This window comes from Ornithorhynchus anatinus, chromosome X3, assembly GCF_004115215.2.
Source record: "Ornithorhynchus anatinus isolate Pmale09 chromosome X3, mOrnAna1.pri.v4, whole genome shotgun sequence".
NCBI classification, from domain to species: domain Eukaryota; kingdom Metazoa; phylum Chordata; class Mammalia; order Monotremata; family Ornithorhynchidae; genus Ornithorhynchus; species Ornithorhynchus anatinus.
The window spans coordinates 17,758,081-17,775,582 of NC_041751.1; the positions used below are offsets into that span (position 1 = coordinate 17,758,081).

At 49.7% G+C, this 17,502-nt stretch overlaps 1 protein-coding gene and 1 non-coding gene across 2 annotated transcripts in view; both read left to right on the top strand.

Annotated features, from left to right (window-relative positions):
• Positions 1 to 2,250: 2,250 nt before the first annotated feature.
• Positions 2,251 to 17,502, top strand: part of GMDS (GDP-mannose 4,6-dehydratase) — a 566,781-nt gene continuing 551,529 nt past the window's right edge. Inside the window, exon 1 of the mRNA XM_029054026.2 lies at positions 2,251 to 2,437. Within this exon, the coding sequence (XP_028909859.1) occupies positions 2,330 to 2,437 (108 nt within the window). The 5' untranslated portion in view covers positions 2,251 to 2,329. The remainder of the gene's footprint in view (positions 2,438 to 17,502) is intronic.
• MIR7436 (microRNA mir-7436) lies at positions 5,302 to 5,360 on the top strand. The gene has a single exon (NR_127428.1). It is a non-coding gene; the product is annotated as a microRNA mir-7436 (primary transcript).

Sequence of the window (17,502 nt, forward strand, 5' to 3'; positions counted from 1 at the left end):
TTTTCCCTTCCTCTCAAGCTAACTATCCACTGTTTTCATTGTTTCACAGACTGAGAAACTTGAGATCACATACTTGACCATGTCCTAGTGAATTAAATGAAGCGAATGAACGGCCCGAAACAGGAATGGAACTCAACCTACACAGCGGTGTATAAGCTAGGTCGCGACGTCCCTTAGTTGGGATGCAGAGTGAGGAGAGGAAATATGTACGAGAACCCTCTCTGGACTTCGGCGACACCATAGTTTCTGAATTGGCCAAGGATGAGCATGTAGCGGCAGTGAAGGAAGGGAAAATGGGCTTAAAAACCCACAACCCTTACAATTTCATCAAATGTCAGTGTTTGTGTCAATGATCTTACGCCAAGAGCCTGTTCAAGAGGATCCAGGTCACTGCTGGCTTAGGGCTGGGAAGGGGAGGGGTGGCTCCGGGCTCTATTTTCTTGCCACTGTGACATCCAAGAAGGGATGTATTTAGACAAAACTTTCCAGCAAGGACTGCTTCCCACCAGAACTGCCGACAGCTGTTGCCTCCAGGAAGTGAGCTGGTGACAAAGCATAAGGCTAGTGAGCCCAGGAAGTTAGATCAACATGCACCTTCCAGCATGAACTTCTGAGCCTGAGAGTTCCTTGAATCCTGGGGCTCCCCTGCTGTCCTCCCTCCGGCCCCCAAACCCAGTCCTGGAGGGGAGGTTGGACATTCGTGAATGCGGAAAAAGGGGCATCTCTTTTTCACACTGCCTTCGGAGGAATCTGCAAGTTTCTAGGATCCACTTTTTTATGGTTTTTATTAAGAGCTTACAATCAAACAGTGGTATTTATCGAGCGCTTACACTGTACTAAGTGCTTGGAACAGCTTATAGCAGAATTAGCAAACGTGTTGCTCGTGCCCACCCCAACGCTCAGTCCAGTGCCTGGCACCTAGTAAGCGCTTAACAAATACCATACTCCCAGCCCATGCTCTATCCACCTCCTCTGCCTTGTGCTTTTAGACTATGTTATCATGGTGTGCTGTGGGACTTTGGGCAAGTCATCTAGCTTCCCCGTGCCTCAGTTGCCTCAACTGTAAAAGGGGGATTCATTCAATCGTATTTAATGAGCGCTTACTATGTGATGAAGACCGTGAGCCCCACGTGAGACCCCCGGATTGGCTTCTATCTACCTCAGTGCTTAGAACAGCGTCTGGCACCTAGGAAGCGCGTAACACATACCACACTCCCGGCCCGTGCTCTGTCCACCTCCTCCGCCTCAGTGCTTTTAGACTATGTTATCGTGGTGTGCTGTGCGACTCTGGGCAAGTCATTTCCCTTCTCCGTGCCTCAGTTCCCTCAACTGTAAAATGGGGATGAAGACTGTGAGCCCCACGTGGGACCGCCTGATTACCTTATATCCACCCCGGCGCTTAGAACGGTCTCTGGCACCTAGTAGGCGCCAGTGGAGAAGAGCCCGGGCTCGGGGGTCGGAGGTCATGGGTTCGAATCCCGCCCCTACCACGCGTCAGCTGGGTGACCGTGGGCGAGTCCCTTCAGTGACCTCATCTGTAAAATGGGGATGAAGACCGTGAGCCTCACGTGGGACCACCTGATGACCCGGGATCTCCCCCAGCGCTTAGAACGGCGCTCTGCACCCAGGAAGCGCTTAACCAATGCCGTCATTATTGCTATCAGGCGCTTAACGTGGTTATCAGTATCGTGAGGGAGGTCCGAGACCCCGCTTAGGCTCAGCATCGCGGGCCGAGGTCCGGCGGGCCTGACGGCTCTTCCTGTTCCCGATTCTCTGTGGTCTTCCGAGCGGTCCTCAGGCCGCCCCCCCCGCGCAGAGGCTAGTTGGTGAGGCCCGCTGGCGCCGCCCCCCGCGCGCTCCGGCGGGGTGGGAGGGTCCATTCTGGGCGCGGGGGGGAGCCGGGGTTTTGCGCACGGCCCCGGCCGCTGCGGGGCGGGGCCTGGGTGGAGGGCGGGAGGGGAGAGGGCGGGAGGGGAGAGGGAGGGAGGGGAGGGAGAGGGAGGGAGGGGAGGGGAGAGGGAGGGAGGGGAGGGGAGAGGGAGGGAGGGGAGGGGAGAGGGAGGGAGGGGAGGGGAGAGGGAGGGAGGGGAGGGGAGAGGGAGGGAGGGAGGGGGCGGGTGCTCCCTGACGTCATCATGGGGCTGCAGATGACGTAGCGCGGGCCGGCAGCCCCTCCCCTCCGCTCCGCTCCGCTCCGCTCCGCTCCAATCCCCGCCCCTCCCCTCGCCTCCCCTCGCCTCCCGCCTCGCTGTCACCGTCCGGCCGCGCTCCGCCTCGCCCCTGCCGCCCCCGGAGCAAGCGGCGCCGCTGGCCTCCCCCCCGCCCCCCCATGGCACAGGCTCAGGCTCAGGCTCAGGCTCCCGCCGCGCGCGGCTCCGGCGACGGCCAGATGGGCAAGTCCAGGAAGGTGGCGCTCATCACGGGCATCACCGGCCAGGTAAGCGCCCCGGGGGACCGGCCCTTCGCCGCCCCTCCGCCCCCCGCCCCTCCTCCTCCTGCTGCCCGGCCGGGAACGGCTCCCCCGCACGGCCCGGAAGGTGTCGTTTCCAGGGCAAGGAGGCGATCGAATGGGGGGGACCAGGGTGGATGCATGGATGGATGGATGGATGGATGGATGGATGGATGGATGGATGGATGGATGGAAGAAGAAGTGCCTGGCGTTGCTTAACCGCCTACTTCGGGCCGATCACTCTTCTGAGCGCCGGGGTAGATACGGGGCTTGTCCCACGTGGGGCTCACGTTGTTTCGTCCCCGTGTTTACACATGAGGCCGGGGAGGCCCAGAGAAGTGAAGGGACTCGCCCAGGGTCACACAGCAGCCGAGCGGCACAGCCGGGATTCGAACCCGCGACCTCGGACTCTTTCCGCTAAACCGCGCCTATTCTCGGCCGCCCGCCCGCCCGCCCGCCCCGTCGTGGCTCTAAACGCTCCCCACCACGTGCAGGGCGAGCACCGCCTGCGGGGCGGGTCTCAGAGCAGAGAAAACGGGCGGGGGAGGGGAGAACCGACACCACCCCCAGCCTCCCCACCCCCGCTTTTTAATAATGTTGCTATTTGTTAAGCGCTTACTACGTGCCGAGCACTGATCTAAGCGCTGGGGTAGATGGGGGGCGATCAGGCTGCCCCATGTGAGGCTCGCAGTCTTCATCCCCATTTGACAGATGAGGTCACGGAGGCACCGAAAACTGAAGTGACTTGCCCAAAGTCCCGCAGCTGACAGGTGGCGGAGCCGGGATTAGAACCCGTGACGACTGACTCCTAAACCCGTGCTCTTTCCACTAAGCCACGCTGCTTTTTAAAGTTTGCAGAACGGGGGGACCCTCGGGAAGGCATAAGGAGAAAGCATGGGGGGGTTGCAGCGGAATTGGGCTCAGACCCCCTTTTTTGAGGGGCTGTAAAGGGGACCGCTTGGGAGGTCTGCGGAGAGGAGTCCCCCGGCTGTACCTCATGGCTCAGGTAAATAAGGCAGGTGGGAACACCCGCCCGCCCGATGATTAGGAAAACGGGGTTGGAGAATTGACCGTGGGAACACATTGATAAGAGGCGGTGATGCTCCGCTTTTCGAGGTGGAAGGCGAAGGCATCCAGAACCGTGGCACTTGTCATCTCTTTAAAGAAGGCATTTGGCAACCTCAGGGGTTACTTGGCAGCTTCGGTTTAAAGATCTTGCTCCATTTTTTCTATACAACGGACCATTCGCGTGCATGGAGTTCTTCATGTGGAGTTCTCCCGGAAACAGCGCCGACTCCAAGCCTACGGGAGCCCGAAGAAGAATGCGAAGGTGTGTCAGTAGAGAGGCTACAGGTTAGGGACAATATGGAAAATTGACCCCCCTCTAATCTCCTAGCATCACGGTAACTTTTGGGTTAGGCTGTACAGATTGCCTACCCTAATTTACCCAAATTAAGAAGGCTAAAATAGAAAAGGAGTATAGGATTTTTTTTTTTTTTTAATGACACTGAAGTGCTTACTAGGTACCAGCCACTAGCCTGGGCCCCGGCACAGACGCGGGATCGTCCGGTCGGACGCGGTCCCCGTTCCACGTAGGGCTCACAGAGTCCCCGTTTTGCAGGTGAGGTAGCTGAGGCACAGAGAAGTGAAGTGACTTGCCCAAGATCATACAGCAGACCCGTGGCCGAGGCAGGATGAGAACCCAGGTCCTCTGACTCCCAGACCCATACCGTTTCCACTAGGCCACGCTGCTTTCTGGGATTGGACGAAGGAAATTGGTCCGGAGGAACTTAAAATGAAAAGGAGGAAAAGAAGGGAGAATGAAGCCAGACAACCCCAGGCCATCCCAGCCCCTTGCTCTCCCACCTCCTTTCTTTTTGGCCGCTCCAGGTTGCCAGTATATACAAAATGTTCAGGGGGTACTGAGTGGATTTTCTCCAGAAATAGGCCAGGCTGGAGGTTCAACTGCTATCTTTCATGAAATCACGTGACATTAATCATTTGTCAGATTAGTTGACAGAATTTGTGCTATTTGGCACCCTTGTATCCCTTTTAATTAAGAGCTCGATTAAAACAGTGGTGATTGCTCTTGGCTCGTTACTCATGTGACCCAAGATCCCAAAATGCTAAGGTTTAGTATCTACCATTTTCCCTAGTCCTGTGTCCTTTTCCGTAGCATAAATGTTCCAGAGGTAACAAGGAAAAAAAAAAGACTGCATCGCATTTGCATGCAGGTTTCACAGGTTATCTCCTCAAAAGGACACTTGAAGAATACCACCTGTATGTGTCTGGTGATGCGTAGCATGGCGGGCCAAGATGTTACACTGGGTTGGAAGAAGTTATTTCCACTTCTCCTCCTTCTGTTTATACTTTAAACTCTAGTGTTTCCCTGTCCCTTCCATCTTTGTAGCCAGTTATTTAGCTTGTGTCTTTTCTTCTTTTCCATAGGTGGGCTGAAACTAAAATGACATCAATCAGTGGAGGCTGAGGTCCCTGATTAGTGAAGAAAACTGAAATTAAGTTGCTCCCGTCCTGTTTCAAGTGGCTCATTCATGCTTCAGGGAACTTGATCTTATCATTGCAAAGTTTCCAGGGCCTGAAGCTACAATTAGATCCGAGCTCTCTCCTTTTGCCTGTAAACGGTAGTTAGCCTAAGGGGAGAGAAAGTCTCCAAGTGGCTAGCTCCTCTGGTTCCCAGTTTGAGGGGTGGTGATTGGATATTGGAGGAAAAGCCCTAATAGTATGAGGATTAGTATTACCCTAATCCATGCTATAGGTAACATTTTGAAGCATTCGGTGAAGCCAAACTTGGCATAACTCTAGTTTGAAAAAGCTTGGAAGGGTGGCTGGTCAAGTGTTTTAGATTGTACATGTTCCAAACTATTTCATGTGTGCACTCTAGAACACCTGACCTGTCATTTTCTATCTTCTCACCAGGTGCTTTGGTTCGATGAGAGCCTTTTGGGATATAGCACACACAGTATTGTAAGACGGTTGTGTGCATATGTGTCGCATTGAACTCTGAGTACTACGTGAGTTTTTTCTAAAATGTGGGGGATCCACAAGTAAGCAACCCCTTCATTACAGGAGACCTGGGTGTATTATTGGACACATACACAGACCTTAGAAGAGAGACATTAGAGTCTTGCCTGTGTTTAATACTAGGGAAGTCCTTTGGGGAAGGTAATGGAGGTTTATACAAAGGTGGATAATTGCTGCTGGTTATTGGTTGCGGTGTGATTCTTCCCTCCTCTCTCAGCTTTTTGATTAAGTCTGTCACTCTCCCACTCCCCTAGTGCCTAACTATTGTTAATTCAAATGTCAACGTTTGAAAAACATTTAGTGCACAAAGCATTGCACTAAGCTCAATGGAGAGTGGTGGTCTTGTGAAGATGGCGCCGCTGGTGTTAGCATGTGTCCATGGGGATGAGTGTTGTCCAGAGACACACTTTTGCGCTATAGTTAAGGCGATGCTTCCAGCCCCCAAGTGGCTCACGATCAAAGTCTGGGGAGGAGGGGGAACACTGACACACAGAACAATGAGACTATGCTCCAAACAAGAAGTTAAAATTCAACAATAAAAAATATTCATGAGAAACAGCTTGGCCTATGCTTGTTGTGGGCAGGGAGTGTGTCTGTTGATTGTTATACACTCTCCAAGCATTTAGTACATTGCTCTGCACACAGTGAGTGCTCAGTGAATACAGTTGAATGAATGAATAGTGGAAAGAGCATGGACCTTGGTTCTAATCCCTGCTCCATGTGCCTGCTGTGTGACCTTGGGCAAGTCACCTAACTTCTCAGGTCCTCAGTTGCCTCATCTGTAAAAAGGTGATGAAGACCATGAGCTCCAGGTGGGACAGGAACCACGTCCAACCTGATTATTGCATATCTACCCTCACCTTCCTTATTGAGGATGCTCAATAAGTAACACCTGAGGAATCAGTCAAAGCTCATTGTATTCCCTTCACTTTTCCAAATTAGAAGGTGGTTGACAGGGAGTTCTGGCTGTTATTGCAGAATAGAATACCTTTATGGGTCTTCTTTCTGTTCCGGACATTACTCTGCTCTATTTGCAGTAGGTCATTTTAATGTAGAGCACAGATGCAGTATTGCAGTAACTCAGTACAAGATAAGAAAAATGATGCTTTTTTTCTTTCCACTTACTTAGAAAGCATCCTCCTTAAGCACTCAGTATAGTGCTTAATGCAGTGGATTGCTTGATTCCTTAGATGTACTTATTGAGCATCCTCCTGTGTGCAGAAAACTGAATTGCACTTGGATGGTGTCTAAAATTATTCAAGTGACATGCTGGAAGACTGCGAATCCCATGTGGGACAGGGACTGTGTCCACCCTGATTAATTTCTTTTTACCCCAGGGCTCAGATAGTGCTTGGCACATAGAAGTGCTTAACAAGTACCATAAATATTATTATTATTATTAACAGTTGATCAAGTTTACTCACATATGAGACTTTCAGTCTAAGATAATGTGTGAAAATGGTTGGTAATATCTACCTAATTAGCAATCATTTAGTGATAATACTGTGTAGAAGGTGCAGCTGCACTTAGAATGTAGTGCAAGTTATTACTAAATTAGTGTTAATGTTTTTATTCAGTAGAATAATCTTGGTTTAATTCTTGTCACCAATTAATATCTATTAAGAAATATTCTGGATTAGACAGTGGATTCATTCATTCAGTAGTATTTATTGAGCACTTATTATGTACCAAGCGCTTGGAATGTACAGTTCGGCAACAGATAGAGACAATCCATTTCACCAGTTCGTTTGGCCTCGTCGTCGTGGACAGGGCATGTCAGTTAAATTATTTTGTATTCATTTGTATTGAGCGCTTACTGTGTGCGGAGCACTGTACTAAGCACTTGGGAGACTACAATACGACCATATACACATTCCCTGCACACAAGCTTACAGTCTAGGGAGGTAAGTCTCTCCCAAGCGCTTCGTACAGTGCTCTGCACACAGTAAGTGCTCAGTATATGCAATTTTTTGCCTGTCCTTTGCCACTAACTGTGTTTAAGTAATTAGTACGGTGCTCTGTACTAAGGTCACACTCTGTAAATGTCAATCATATTGAGCACTTACTGTGGGTAGGGTACTGTTATAAGTGCTTGGGAGAGTACAATATAATAATGATGATGGTATTTGTTAAGCACTTACTATGTGCCCAGCACTGTTCTAAGCAGACACATTCCCTGCCCACTCCAATGATTGATTCGAAGGATGACCTTTATGGTTGGTTTTATTTATATTTTTTTTAATGTTTTCTCAGTGCTTCACTTTGCAAGTGAAGTTTAGAAGAGAAACCCAGCCCAGAATTGCAGCTCTCTGCTCTTCTCCAGGTGCCTCAGCAGGTGCTTACAAATTTGTTTTGCTGTAGCTAATGGATCGTCTCACATTGTTTGCAAACTCCTGTTGTGTTTTGGTAAATAATTGAAGGAAGGAACAATCGATTTTGCTTATATACTTGCTCCTTTTGTTGAATGACAGTTGGAGAACTAGGTTAAGAAACAGTTTCTGGAACACTACCCAAAACAACTTTTGGAATTTAACCTCTAAAAGATTGTTTTGTCTGGTTCCCTTCTGCCCTTGCAAAACATTCCTTTCAAAGTTCTTTATCTGTTCACGTTTTGCAGGCTGAGTGGTTTTCTGTTTTGACTTTTGATTCTTCTCTACTCTTGAATCGGGAGTTAAATTTCCTTCAGTTGTTCAAAGTGGTCAAATAAACCACCCTAAACTGACCCCTTCCATGCCATTGCCTTTTTCTCTAAAGCATTTATAACTTATCTTCTCCAATCACAAGCAAAAATCCTCCGAATGATCTTTGCATCTCAGCTGCCATTCAGTCAACCAGTGGTATATACTGAGCGCTCATTGTGTGAAAATCACTGTGCTAAGTGGTTGGGATAGTGTACTACAGTAGAGTTGGGAAGACACAATCCCTTCCCTCAAGAGCTCTTTACCTTCAATTTATTACTAATTTTGCTGCCTTTTCCTAGTCCGGGAGATCTGCCTTTATAACTTTGATCATCCCTCCCTATCAAACAATCAGTGATATTTATTGAGCACTTAATATGTGCAGAGCACTGTACTAAGTGCTTGGGAAAGTACAGTACAACAGATAATGAGTTTACAGTTTGTCACAGGATGCCTGCTCTGTGACCTTCGGTGGGTTGCTTGGCTTCTCTGTGCCTCGATTTCCTCATGTGTAGAATGTGGATTCAATACCTGTTCTCCCTCATATTTAGACAGTGAACCCCATGTGGGACAGGGACTGTGTCCAACCAGATTATCTTGTATTTATGACAGTGTTTAGAACAGTGCTTGGACTATAGTAAATGCTTATCAAATACCATAATAATAATAGCAGTAATAATCCTCTAGACTGCAAGCTCATTGTGGTCAGGGAACTTGTCTTTCAACTCTGTTGTACTATACTCTCCCAAGCACTAATTACAGTGCTTCGCACACAGTAAGTGCTCAAAAAATACCATTGATTGTTTGAGGATAAAATGAAATAGTTGATCTCTCTAATTCCTGATCATATCAACCTACTATACTGCAACTTTTTACTGATCCTGCTTCCCATACTGCCCCTCCTCCCCGTTTTACCTTCACTGTTATTCCTCACGTTTTCTTCTCCATAATAATGTTGGTATTTGTTAAGCGCTTACTATGTGCCGAGCACTGTTCTAAGCACTGGGGTAGATAGAGGGTAATCAGGTTGTCCCACGTGAGGCTCACAGTTAATCCCCATTTTACAGATGAGGTAACTGAGGCACAGAGAAGTTAAGTGACTTGCCCACAGTCACACAGCTGACAAGTGGTAGAGCCAGCATTCAAACTCATGACCTCTGACTCCCAAGCCCATGCTCTTTCCACTGAGCCACGCTGCTTCTCCATGCTTGTATTTGACCAAGCTCTCCCAAGTCTTAAAGTTTCCAGTGATTTCTGATTGACCTGTGAGCAAATGAATCATCCTAATTTTTAGAGCTGTCATCCAAGACTACCTCACTTCAGCTGCTTCACAGTTCCCTCTAAACTAATTTATATCCTGGTGTCCCCAGTCATCTCACTCCTGGCTAGGAGCATTCAGAAGCCAGAACCCAATCCCTTGCTCCCAGTTGGCCAGATTCTAGTTTTGTGTTCATTAGGAAAAAAACCTCCTGAAACATGATCCTTTTTGATTAATTACGAGCAGAATGATGATTCCTCCTAACTTGCCCTCCCTGTGTATCCCGTTACTGAAATACAGTAGATTTGGGATCTTAGAAAGAAGGGCTGTTCATCCAGCTTTGGAGTGGACATTTTGGTTTTCAGCTAGTTATTCGATCATATTTATTGAGCACATACTGTGTGCAGAGCACTGTACTGTTTGGGAGAGTCCAGCAGAACAATAAACAGACATATTCCCTTGCTCTTAATGAGTTTACAAGTCTAAATTTCTTGTCTATATAACTGTTATACTCTACCAAGCATTTACCACAGTGCTATGCATCCAATAAGTATTCAGTAAAAACCATTCATTGTCCAGGACCAAGCAGGTATCAGGTGTTTTAGTACCTGGCAGACTTATTTTCAAACTCACTCTCCCTCCATCGTAGCTTTGCCACCTGGTTCCGTTGCATGGACACGGTGTTTGCGTTAATATTCTTATATTTAGGTGTTTATTGTGTGCCAGGCACTGTACTAAGTGTTGGGGTAGTTACAAGACAGGTTGAGCCCACAGGGGTTCACATTCTTAATGTCCATTGTCACAAAAGAGATCAATGAGGCACAGAGAAGGTAAATGACTTGCCCACGGTCACACAGGAGACAGACAAGTGTTGGAGCTGGAATTAGAGCCCAGGTCCTCCGGCTCCCAAGCCAGTGATCTTTCCACTAGGCTACACTGTTTCGCGATTCAGATGGACCTGCAAGGACAGTGCAATGGCTCGAACATTTATTTGGGCAGGAAGTGTAAGGGTCCTTCAGAGAAACAGTTTGGCTTTGAGCCGATTCTGGCCAGGTAAAGTGGCCATATGATGCCAACAATTCATGGTCAGCTTCGGACAAAGAAGTGTGGCGTGGGCAATGACAGGTGCATTTAGGAGTTGTTGTTTTTTTAAGTGTCAACCTGGCCACCCTAATCCTGAAGTCCTAGGGGTCTTGGAGAAAAATGAGCTGGAGAACTCATAATGAACAATTCTCATCATTGTGGGCAGGGGACATCTCTACTAACTTTGTTACGTTGTTCTCTCCCAAGCACTTAGTACGGTGCTCTGCACACCTTAAGGGCATAATAAACACCATTGACTGGCTGATTGTGCCCTATGAAGACATCAGTGCTGATGTTCACCTGTGTGGTTGAAAATATACTGAAGGCCCCTGAATTTTATGGTACTTTTACTTTTCCAAAATGCTTTGCACTTGAATCAGGATGAGCTCGGGAGATTCCTTTTGTACCAGCCTGTGATTAATGTATTTGGAATTCTGACAAGTAATTCTCTGCCTGATTTTACAAGACTTTCAAATATTGTTTTAATGTTGCAGTTCAGCTACTTATATAAATCCTCTCATTGAAGCGTATCTTAAAATGTTTTCATATTGTGGTAATGGATCACACCTGATTTGGGTTCTTGGGGGAGGCAAGAGTTTGGGCCTGGGAGTCAGAGGACCTGGGTTCTAATGCCAGCTCTGCTACTTGCCTTCTGTGTTACCTGGGGCAAGTCACTTTACTTTTCTCTGCGTCAGTTCACCTCATCTGTAAAGTGGGGATTCAATCCCCGTTCTCCCTCCTACTTTGACTGCGAGCCCCGTGTGGGACAGTGATTGTATCCAGCCTGATCATGGTCCATTTACCCAAGTGCTTAGCATAGTGTTTGAGAAGCAGCATGGCTCAGTGATAGAGCACGGGCCTGAGTCAGAAGGACCTGGTTTCTAATCCCAGCTCCACCAGTGTCTGCTCTGTGACCTTGGGCAAGTCCCTTACCTTCTCTGGGCCTTAGTTCCTTCATCTTTACAATGGAGACTGAGTGTGAGCCTCATATGGGACAGGGACTTGTCCAACCTGATAAACCTGAAGCTACCCCTGCGCTTAGAACAGTACTTGACACATAGTAAGCGATTAACACGTACCATAATTATTATCACTCTCAGAGAAATACCATGATTATTAACCATGAGATAATTTGTCAAAATTATTTGGGACAAAATCTTAATTTAGTAGCCCTTTGCCTTTAATCATCTGTGGTTTGTGTATTTTTAAGTGATCTCAAAAATCCCCCGTTTCTATTTTTCAAATCTCGACTGGCAAGCGATCAAAGTCATTTATCTTTTAAACATTAAACCATGTCAGTAGCACACTCTCACTTCATTCAGTTGTATTTATTGAACACTTACAGGGTGCAGAGCAGTGTACTAAGTGCTTGGGAGAGTACAAAAGAACAGTAAACAGATACATTCCCTGCCCACAGTGAGCTTACAGTCTAGAGAGGAAGACAGACATTACTATAAAGTAATTACAGATGTGTACCTAAGTGCTGTGGGTCTGGTGGCAGGGTCAGGTTGTGGGAGATAAATGAAGAGATCAAGTCAGGGCAATGCAGAAGGGTGAGGGAGAAGAGGAAAGGAGGTCTTTATCAATAAATGTCAGTTAACTGGAAGCCACGTATGTGACTCTTGCTCACTGCAGTGGTTGGGCACTCCAGCGTTTACACAATAGTAAAACTGGAGTAAGTTTGCTCTTTAGTACTTGAGAAACCTGAGAGTTGTGTTCTGTAGAGCTAAGTGAACCACTCCCTTTGTTCCCTGACAATCATTTTCCATGTCGATTCTTTTTTTTATCCCAAACAAAAGCTCACAAGTTGCATTTACATTTTCCTCTTTCCAATGTTTCTTTTAAAAATCTTGCAATACCTTCTTTTTCCAACTGGTTGCTTTATCAGCAATTGATAAATTGAGACGTGCATTCTACATATTACTATGAATTCATGGTATGAGTTACAAGCTTACCAAGTGCTGATAAAAGTTAATCAGGTCAGACACAGTCCCAGTCCCACAAGGGGCTCAGGGTCAAAGTAGGAGGGAGAACAGGTTTGGAATCCCTATTTTACAGTTGAGAAGACTGAGGCAATGAGGAGTGAAGCGACTTGCCCAAAGTCACATGGCAGGCTACTGGCAGAATCAGGATTAGAACCCAGATCCTCTTAGTCTCAGCACTGTGCTTCTTCTACTGGATCATGCTGCCCCCCATATTTACCTTTAAGCACTATCTAGGGGCCTGGGCAAAGGCCAGGTGTGATGGTCCTTCCTCCCAAGTCTCCTACCATTTTTTTCCTGGGGACTGGCTCTAAGTCCCATTATTAGGAGAAGTTGATGGAAAAGGAAGTGGAGGAAATTTGGAGTTGCCGTTTTCCCCCCATCTTAATTAATTAATTAATTAATGTTGGTATTTGTTAAGCACTTACTATGTGCAGAGCACTGTTCTAAGCGCTGGGGTAGACATAGGGGAATCAGGTTGTCCCACGTGGGGCTCACAGCCTTAATCCCCATTTTACAGATGAGGGAACTGAGGCACAGAGAAGTTAAGTGACTTGCCCACAGTCACACAGCTGACAAGTGGCAGAGCTGGGATTCGAACTAATGAGCCCTGACTCCAAAGCCCGTGCTCTTTCCACTGAGCCACGCTGCTTCTCTAGCCATGCTGCTTCTCTAGCCACGCTGCTTCTCTATATTCACTTAGTGTATTGAGCACTTACTATGTGCAGAGTATTGTATTAAGCGCTTAGCACCGACTGCACCTTCCCTTTTTGGGACTACTGTCATCGTTACCCCTCAATATCAATGTGTACAATCCTTATAAAACCCTAGTAAATTTGGCATTTTGGGAGGAGCAAAGCGTCTAAATACCAAAAAATACCACCACAGCCCAAATCTGGATAGAATTTAATTGCTTAAATCTGGGTGATAATTATTCCTCCAGAAGACGGGATAGAACCTATTAATATTCACTTGAGGTGATTCATCCCTCCCGCCCCCGCCCCGGGCGACGACGTCCTTGTTCTCACCATGTTACCTTGCCTTAGCCGCCGCCTACGGCCGCCACCCACCCCGGACAACCTCGGGGCCCCCCCGCCGCCACAGGGTTATTTGGTCATGAGCTCTGGGACACTCTCGGCCGCTGGCCGCTTGACTTTGAGTCTGATCGGGTAGGGTCGGCTCGTCCCCCGACCCTGGTCATCGCCTGCTTATTAACACTATTGTAGTGTGCCTTACTGTAGCATGTTGCTATATTTGCGATCTCGCTTTTTATTGTTTATTGTCGTCAGATTTTGAATTTGATCAGGTCGCCCCTTAATCGAGTCTACCCCCGACCCTGGTCATCACCCCTTTTATTAACACGACGATATTGTATCATACTGTATCATGTTGCTATATTAGCACCACTGTACTGTATCATATTGTATCATGTTGCTATATTACCGATTTCGTTTATTACTGTTTATTGTTGTCAGTGCTGCCACCCACCTCTCTGGCCTCGCCATGTCCCTCCTCCCCCCCTCCCCCCTCCCGCCCCTTCCTATCCTCCCCTTCCCCTTCCCCTTCCCCTCTCTCGCTCAGCTCTTTCCCGCTCTCTCCTCTGTCTCCTCCCCCCCTCCTCTCTCCCGCCCTAGAACCCCACTTTACCAGCGCTACCCCTCTTCCCCCTCCCCCTACTCTTCCCCCCACCTAACCCCCTCTTCACCCCCTCCCCCCTTCTCTCTTCCCCACCCACGCCCCATCCCAGTCCTCTTGTCGCACCGCCACCCCTCATCCCCCTCTCCTCGTCCAGGGCCCCGCCACCTCCTTCCCATCCAAACCCTCCCCTCCCCCCGCCCCTCCCCCCCTCCTCCCCTTGCACCCACAGCTACTTTCAAGTGTGGCCTCTGGAACCCCCGCTCTGTTACTGGCAAGCTACCTTTCATCCATGACCTTTTCCTCTCCCGCTCTCTCCTCCTCCTCGCCCTTTCGGAAACGTGGCTCTCTCCCGAAGACACGGTCTCCGCCGCCGCTCTCTCCAGCGGAGGCCTCTCCTTCTCCCACTCCCCCAGACTCACCGGTAAGGGAGGAGGCGTCGGCTTCCTCCTCTCGCCCCGATGCCGCTTCCGCACTATCCCTCCTCCCCCCTCCCTCTCCTTCCCCTCCTTCGAAGCCCATATCATTCGCCTCTACCACCCACTCCAGTTACTTGTCGCCGTCATCTACCGCCCTCCCGGTCCCACCTCCGACTTCTTCAACCACCTTGACCCCTTTCTCACCTTCCTTCTCTCCTTCTCTCTGCCCACTCTGATCCTTGGAGACTTCAACATCCATACGGATGTACCCGACGACTCCTCTGCCGCCCGCCTGCTATCCCTCCTCGACTCTGCCGACCTCCTCCTCCACCATACCGCGCCCACTCACCGACTCGGTCACACCCTCGATCTTGTCATCTCCTACCGCTGCACTATCTCCTCACTCACCAACTCTGAAATCCCTCTCTCGGACCATAACCTTCTCACCTGCCTCATCTCTCACACTCCCTCCCCCTGCAAATCTTCGCTACTGCCCCACAGAGACCTCCGCTCTCTCGATCCCATCCGTCTTTCCAATAGCATCTCGCCTCACCTTGCCGCCCTGTCCTCTCTTCCCACTCTCGACGATCAGGTCTCCGCTCTCAACTCCACCCTCACTACTCATCTCGACTCTCTCGCCCCCCTTTCCCTCCGCCGCTCTCGCGCCACTAACCCACAGCCCTGGATCACCTCCTCCGTCCGCCTCCTACGCTCCTATGCTCGAGCTGCTGAGCGCCGCTGGCGAAAGTCCAAGCACCAAGCCGACCTCACACACTTCAAATTTATCCTTTCCTGCCTTAACTCTGCCCTCTCCTCCGCCAGGCAAAGCTTCTTCTCCTCCCTCATCGACACCCATGCCCGTCACCCCCGCCGATTGTTCCGGACCTTTAACTCTCTCCTTAGGCCCCCTGTTCCTCCCCCTCCCCCATCTCTCACCCCTAATGATCTGGCCACCTATTTCCTCACGAAAATCAACACGATCAGGTCTGAGCTCCCCAAAGTCACCCCTCTGCCTCTCCCCTCCCCCCCAACAACCCCCTCCCCTACTTTCCCATCCTTCCCTGCAGTATCCTCAGAGGAGATCTCCTCCCTCCTCGCAAGTGCCACCCCCTCCACCTGCGCCTCGGACCCCATTCCCTCTCACCTTCTTAAAACCATCGCCCCTGCCCTCCTCCCTTCCTTAACTTCTATTTTTAACCACTCAATCTCCAAGGGCTCCTTCCCCTCTGCCTTCAAACACGCCCACGTCTCCCCCATCCTAAAAAAACCCGCTCTTGACCCCACTTCCCCCTCCAGTTATCGTCCTATCTCCCTACTACCCTTCCTTTCCAAAATCTTAGAACGAGTTGTCTACAATCGATGCCTAGAATTCCTTAACTCCCATTCTCTCCTAGACCCCCTCCAATCTGGCTTCCGTCCCCTCCACTCTACCGAGACTGCTCTCTCTAAGGTCACCCATGACCTCCTTCTTGCCAAATCCAATGGCTCCTACTCCATTCTGATCCTCCTTGACCTCTCTGCTGCCTTTGACACTGTCGACCATCCCCTCCTCCTCCGTACCTTATCTCACCTTGGCTTCACGGACTCTGTCCTCCCCTGGTTCTCCTCTTACCTCTCTGGCCGATCATTCTCGGTCTCCTACGCTGGAGCCTCCTCCCCCTCCCATCCTTTAACTGTTGGAGTTCCTCAAGGGTCAGTTCTTGGCCCTCTTCTGTTCTCCATTTACACTCACTCCCCCGGTGAACTCATTCGCTCTCACGGCTTTGACTACCATCTCTACGCAGATGACACGCAGATCTACATCTCCGCCCCTGTCCTCTCCCCCTCCCTTCAGGCTCGCATCTCCTCCTGCCTCCGGGACGTCTCCACCTGGATGTCTGCCCGCCACCTAAAACTCAACATGAGCAAGACTGAGCTCCTCATCTTCCCTCCCAAGCCCGGTCCGCTCCCAGACTTCTCCATCACCGTGGATGGCACGACCATCCTTCCCGTCCCGCAGGCCCGCAGTCTCGGTGTCATCCTTGACTCGTCCCTCTCGTTCACCCCACACATCCTATCCGTTACCAAGACCTGCCGGTTTCACCTCTACAATATCGCCAAGATCCGCCCTTTCCTCTCCACCCAAACGGCTACCTTACTATTACGGGCTCTCGTCATATCCCGGCTAGACTACTGTGTCAGCCTTCTCTCTGACCTCCCTTCCTCCTCTCTCGCCCCGCTCCGGTCTATTCTTCACTCCGCTGCCCGGCTCATCTTCCTGCAGAAACGATCTGGGCATGTCACTCCCCTTCTTAAACAACTCCAGTGGTTGCCTATCGACCTCCGCTCCAAACAAAAACTCCTCACTCTAGGCTTCAAGGCTCTCCATCACCTTGCCCCTTCCTACCTCTCCTCCCTTCTCTCTTTCTACCGCCCACCCCGCACGCTCCGCTCCTCTGCCGCCCACCTCCTCGCCGTCCCTCGGTCTCGCCTATCCCGCCGTCGACCCCTGGGTCACGTCCTCCCGCGGTCCTGGAACGCCCTCCCTCCTCACCTCCGCCAAACTGATTCTCTTTCCCTCTTCAAAACCTTACTTAAAAATCACCTCCTCCAAGAGGCCTTCCCAGACTGAGCTCCTCCTCCCCCTCTACTCCCTCTGCCATCCCCCCTTTACCTCTCCGCAGCTAAAGCCTCATTTTCCCCTTTTCCCTCTGCTCCTCCACCTCTCCCTTCCCATCCCCACAGCACTGTACCCGTCCGCTCAACTGTATATATTCTCGTTACCCTATTTATTTTGTTAATGAATTGTACATCGCCTTGATTCTATTTAGTTGCCATTGTTTTTACGAGATGTTCTTCCCCTTGACGCTGTTTAGTGCCATTGTTCTTGTCTGTCCGTCTCCCCCAATTAGACTGTAAGCCCGTCAAACGGCAGGGACTGTCTCTATCTGTTGCCGACTTGTTCATCCCAAGCGCT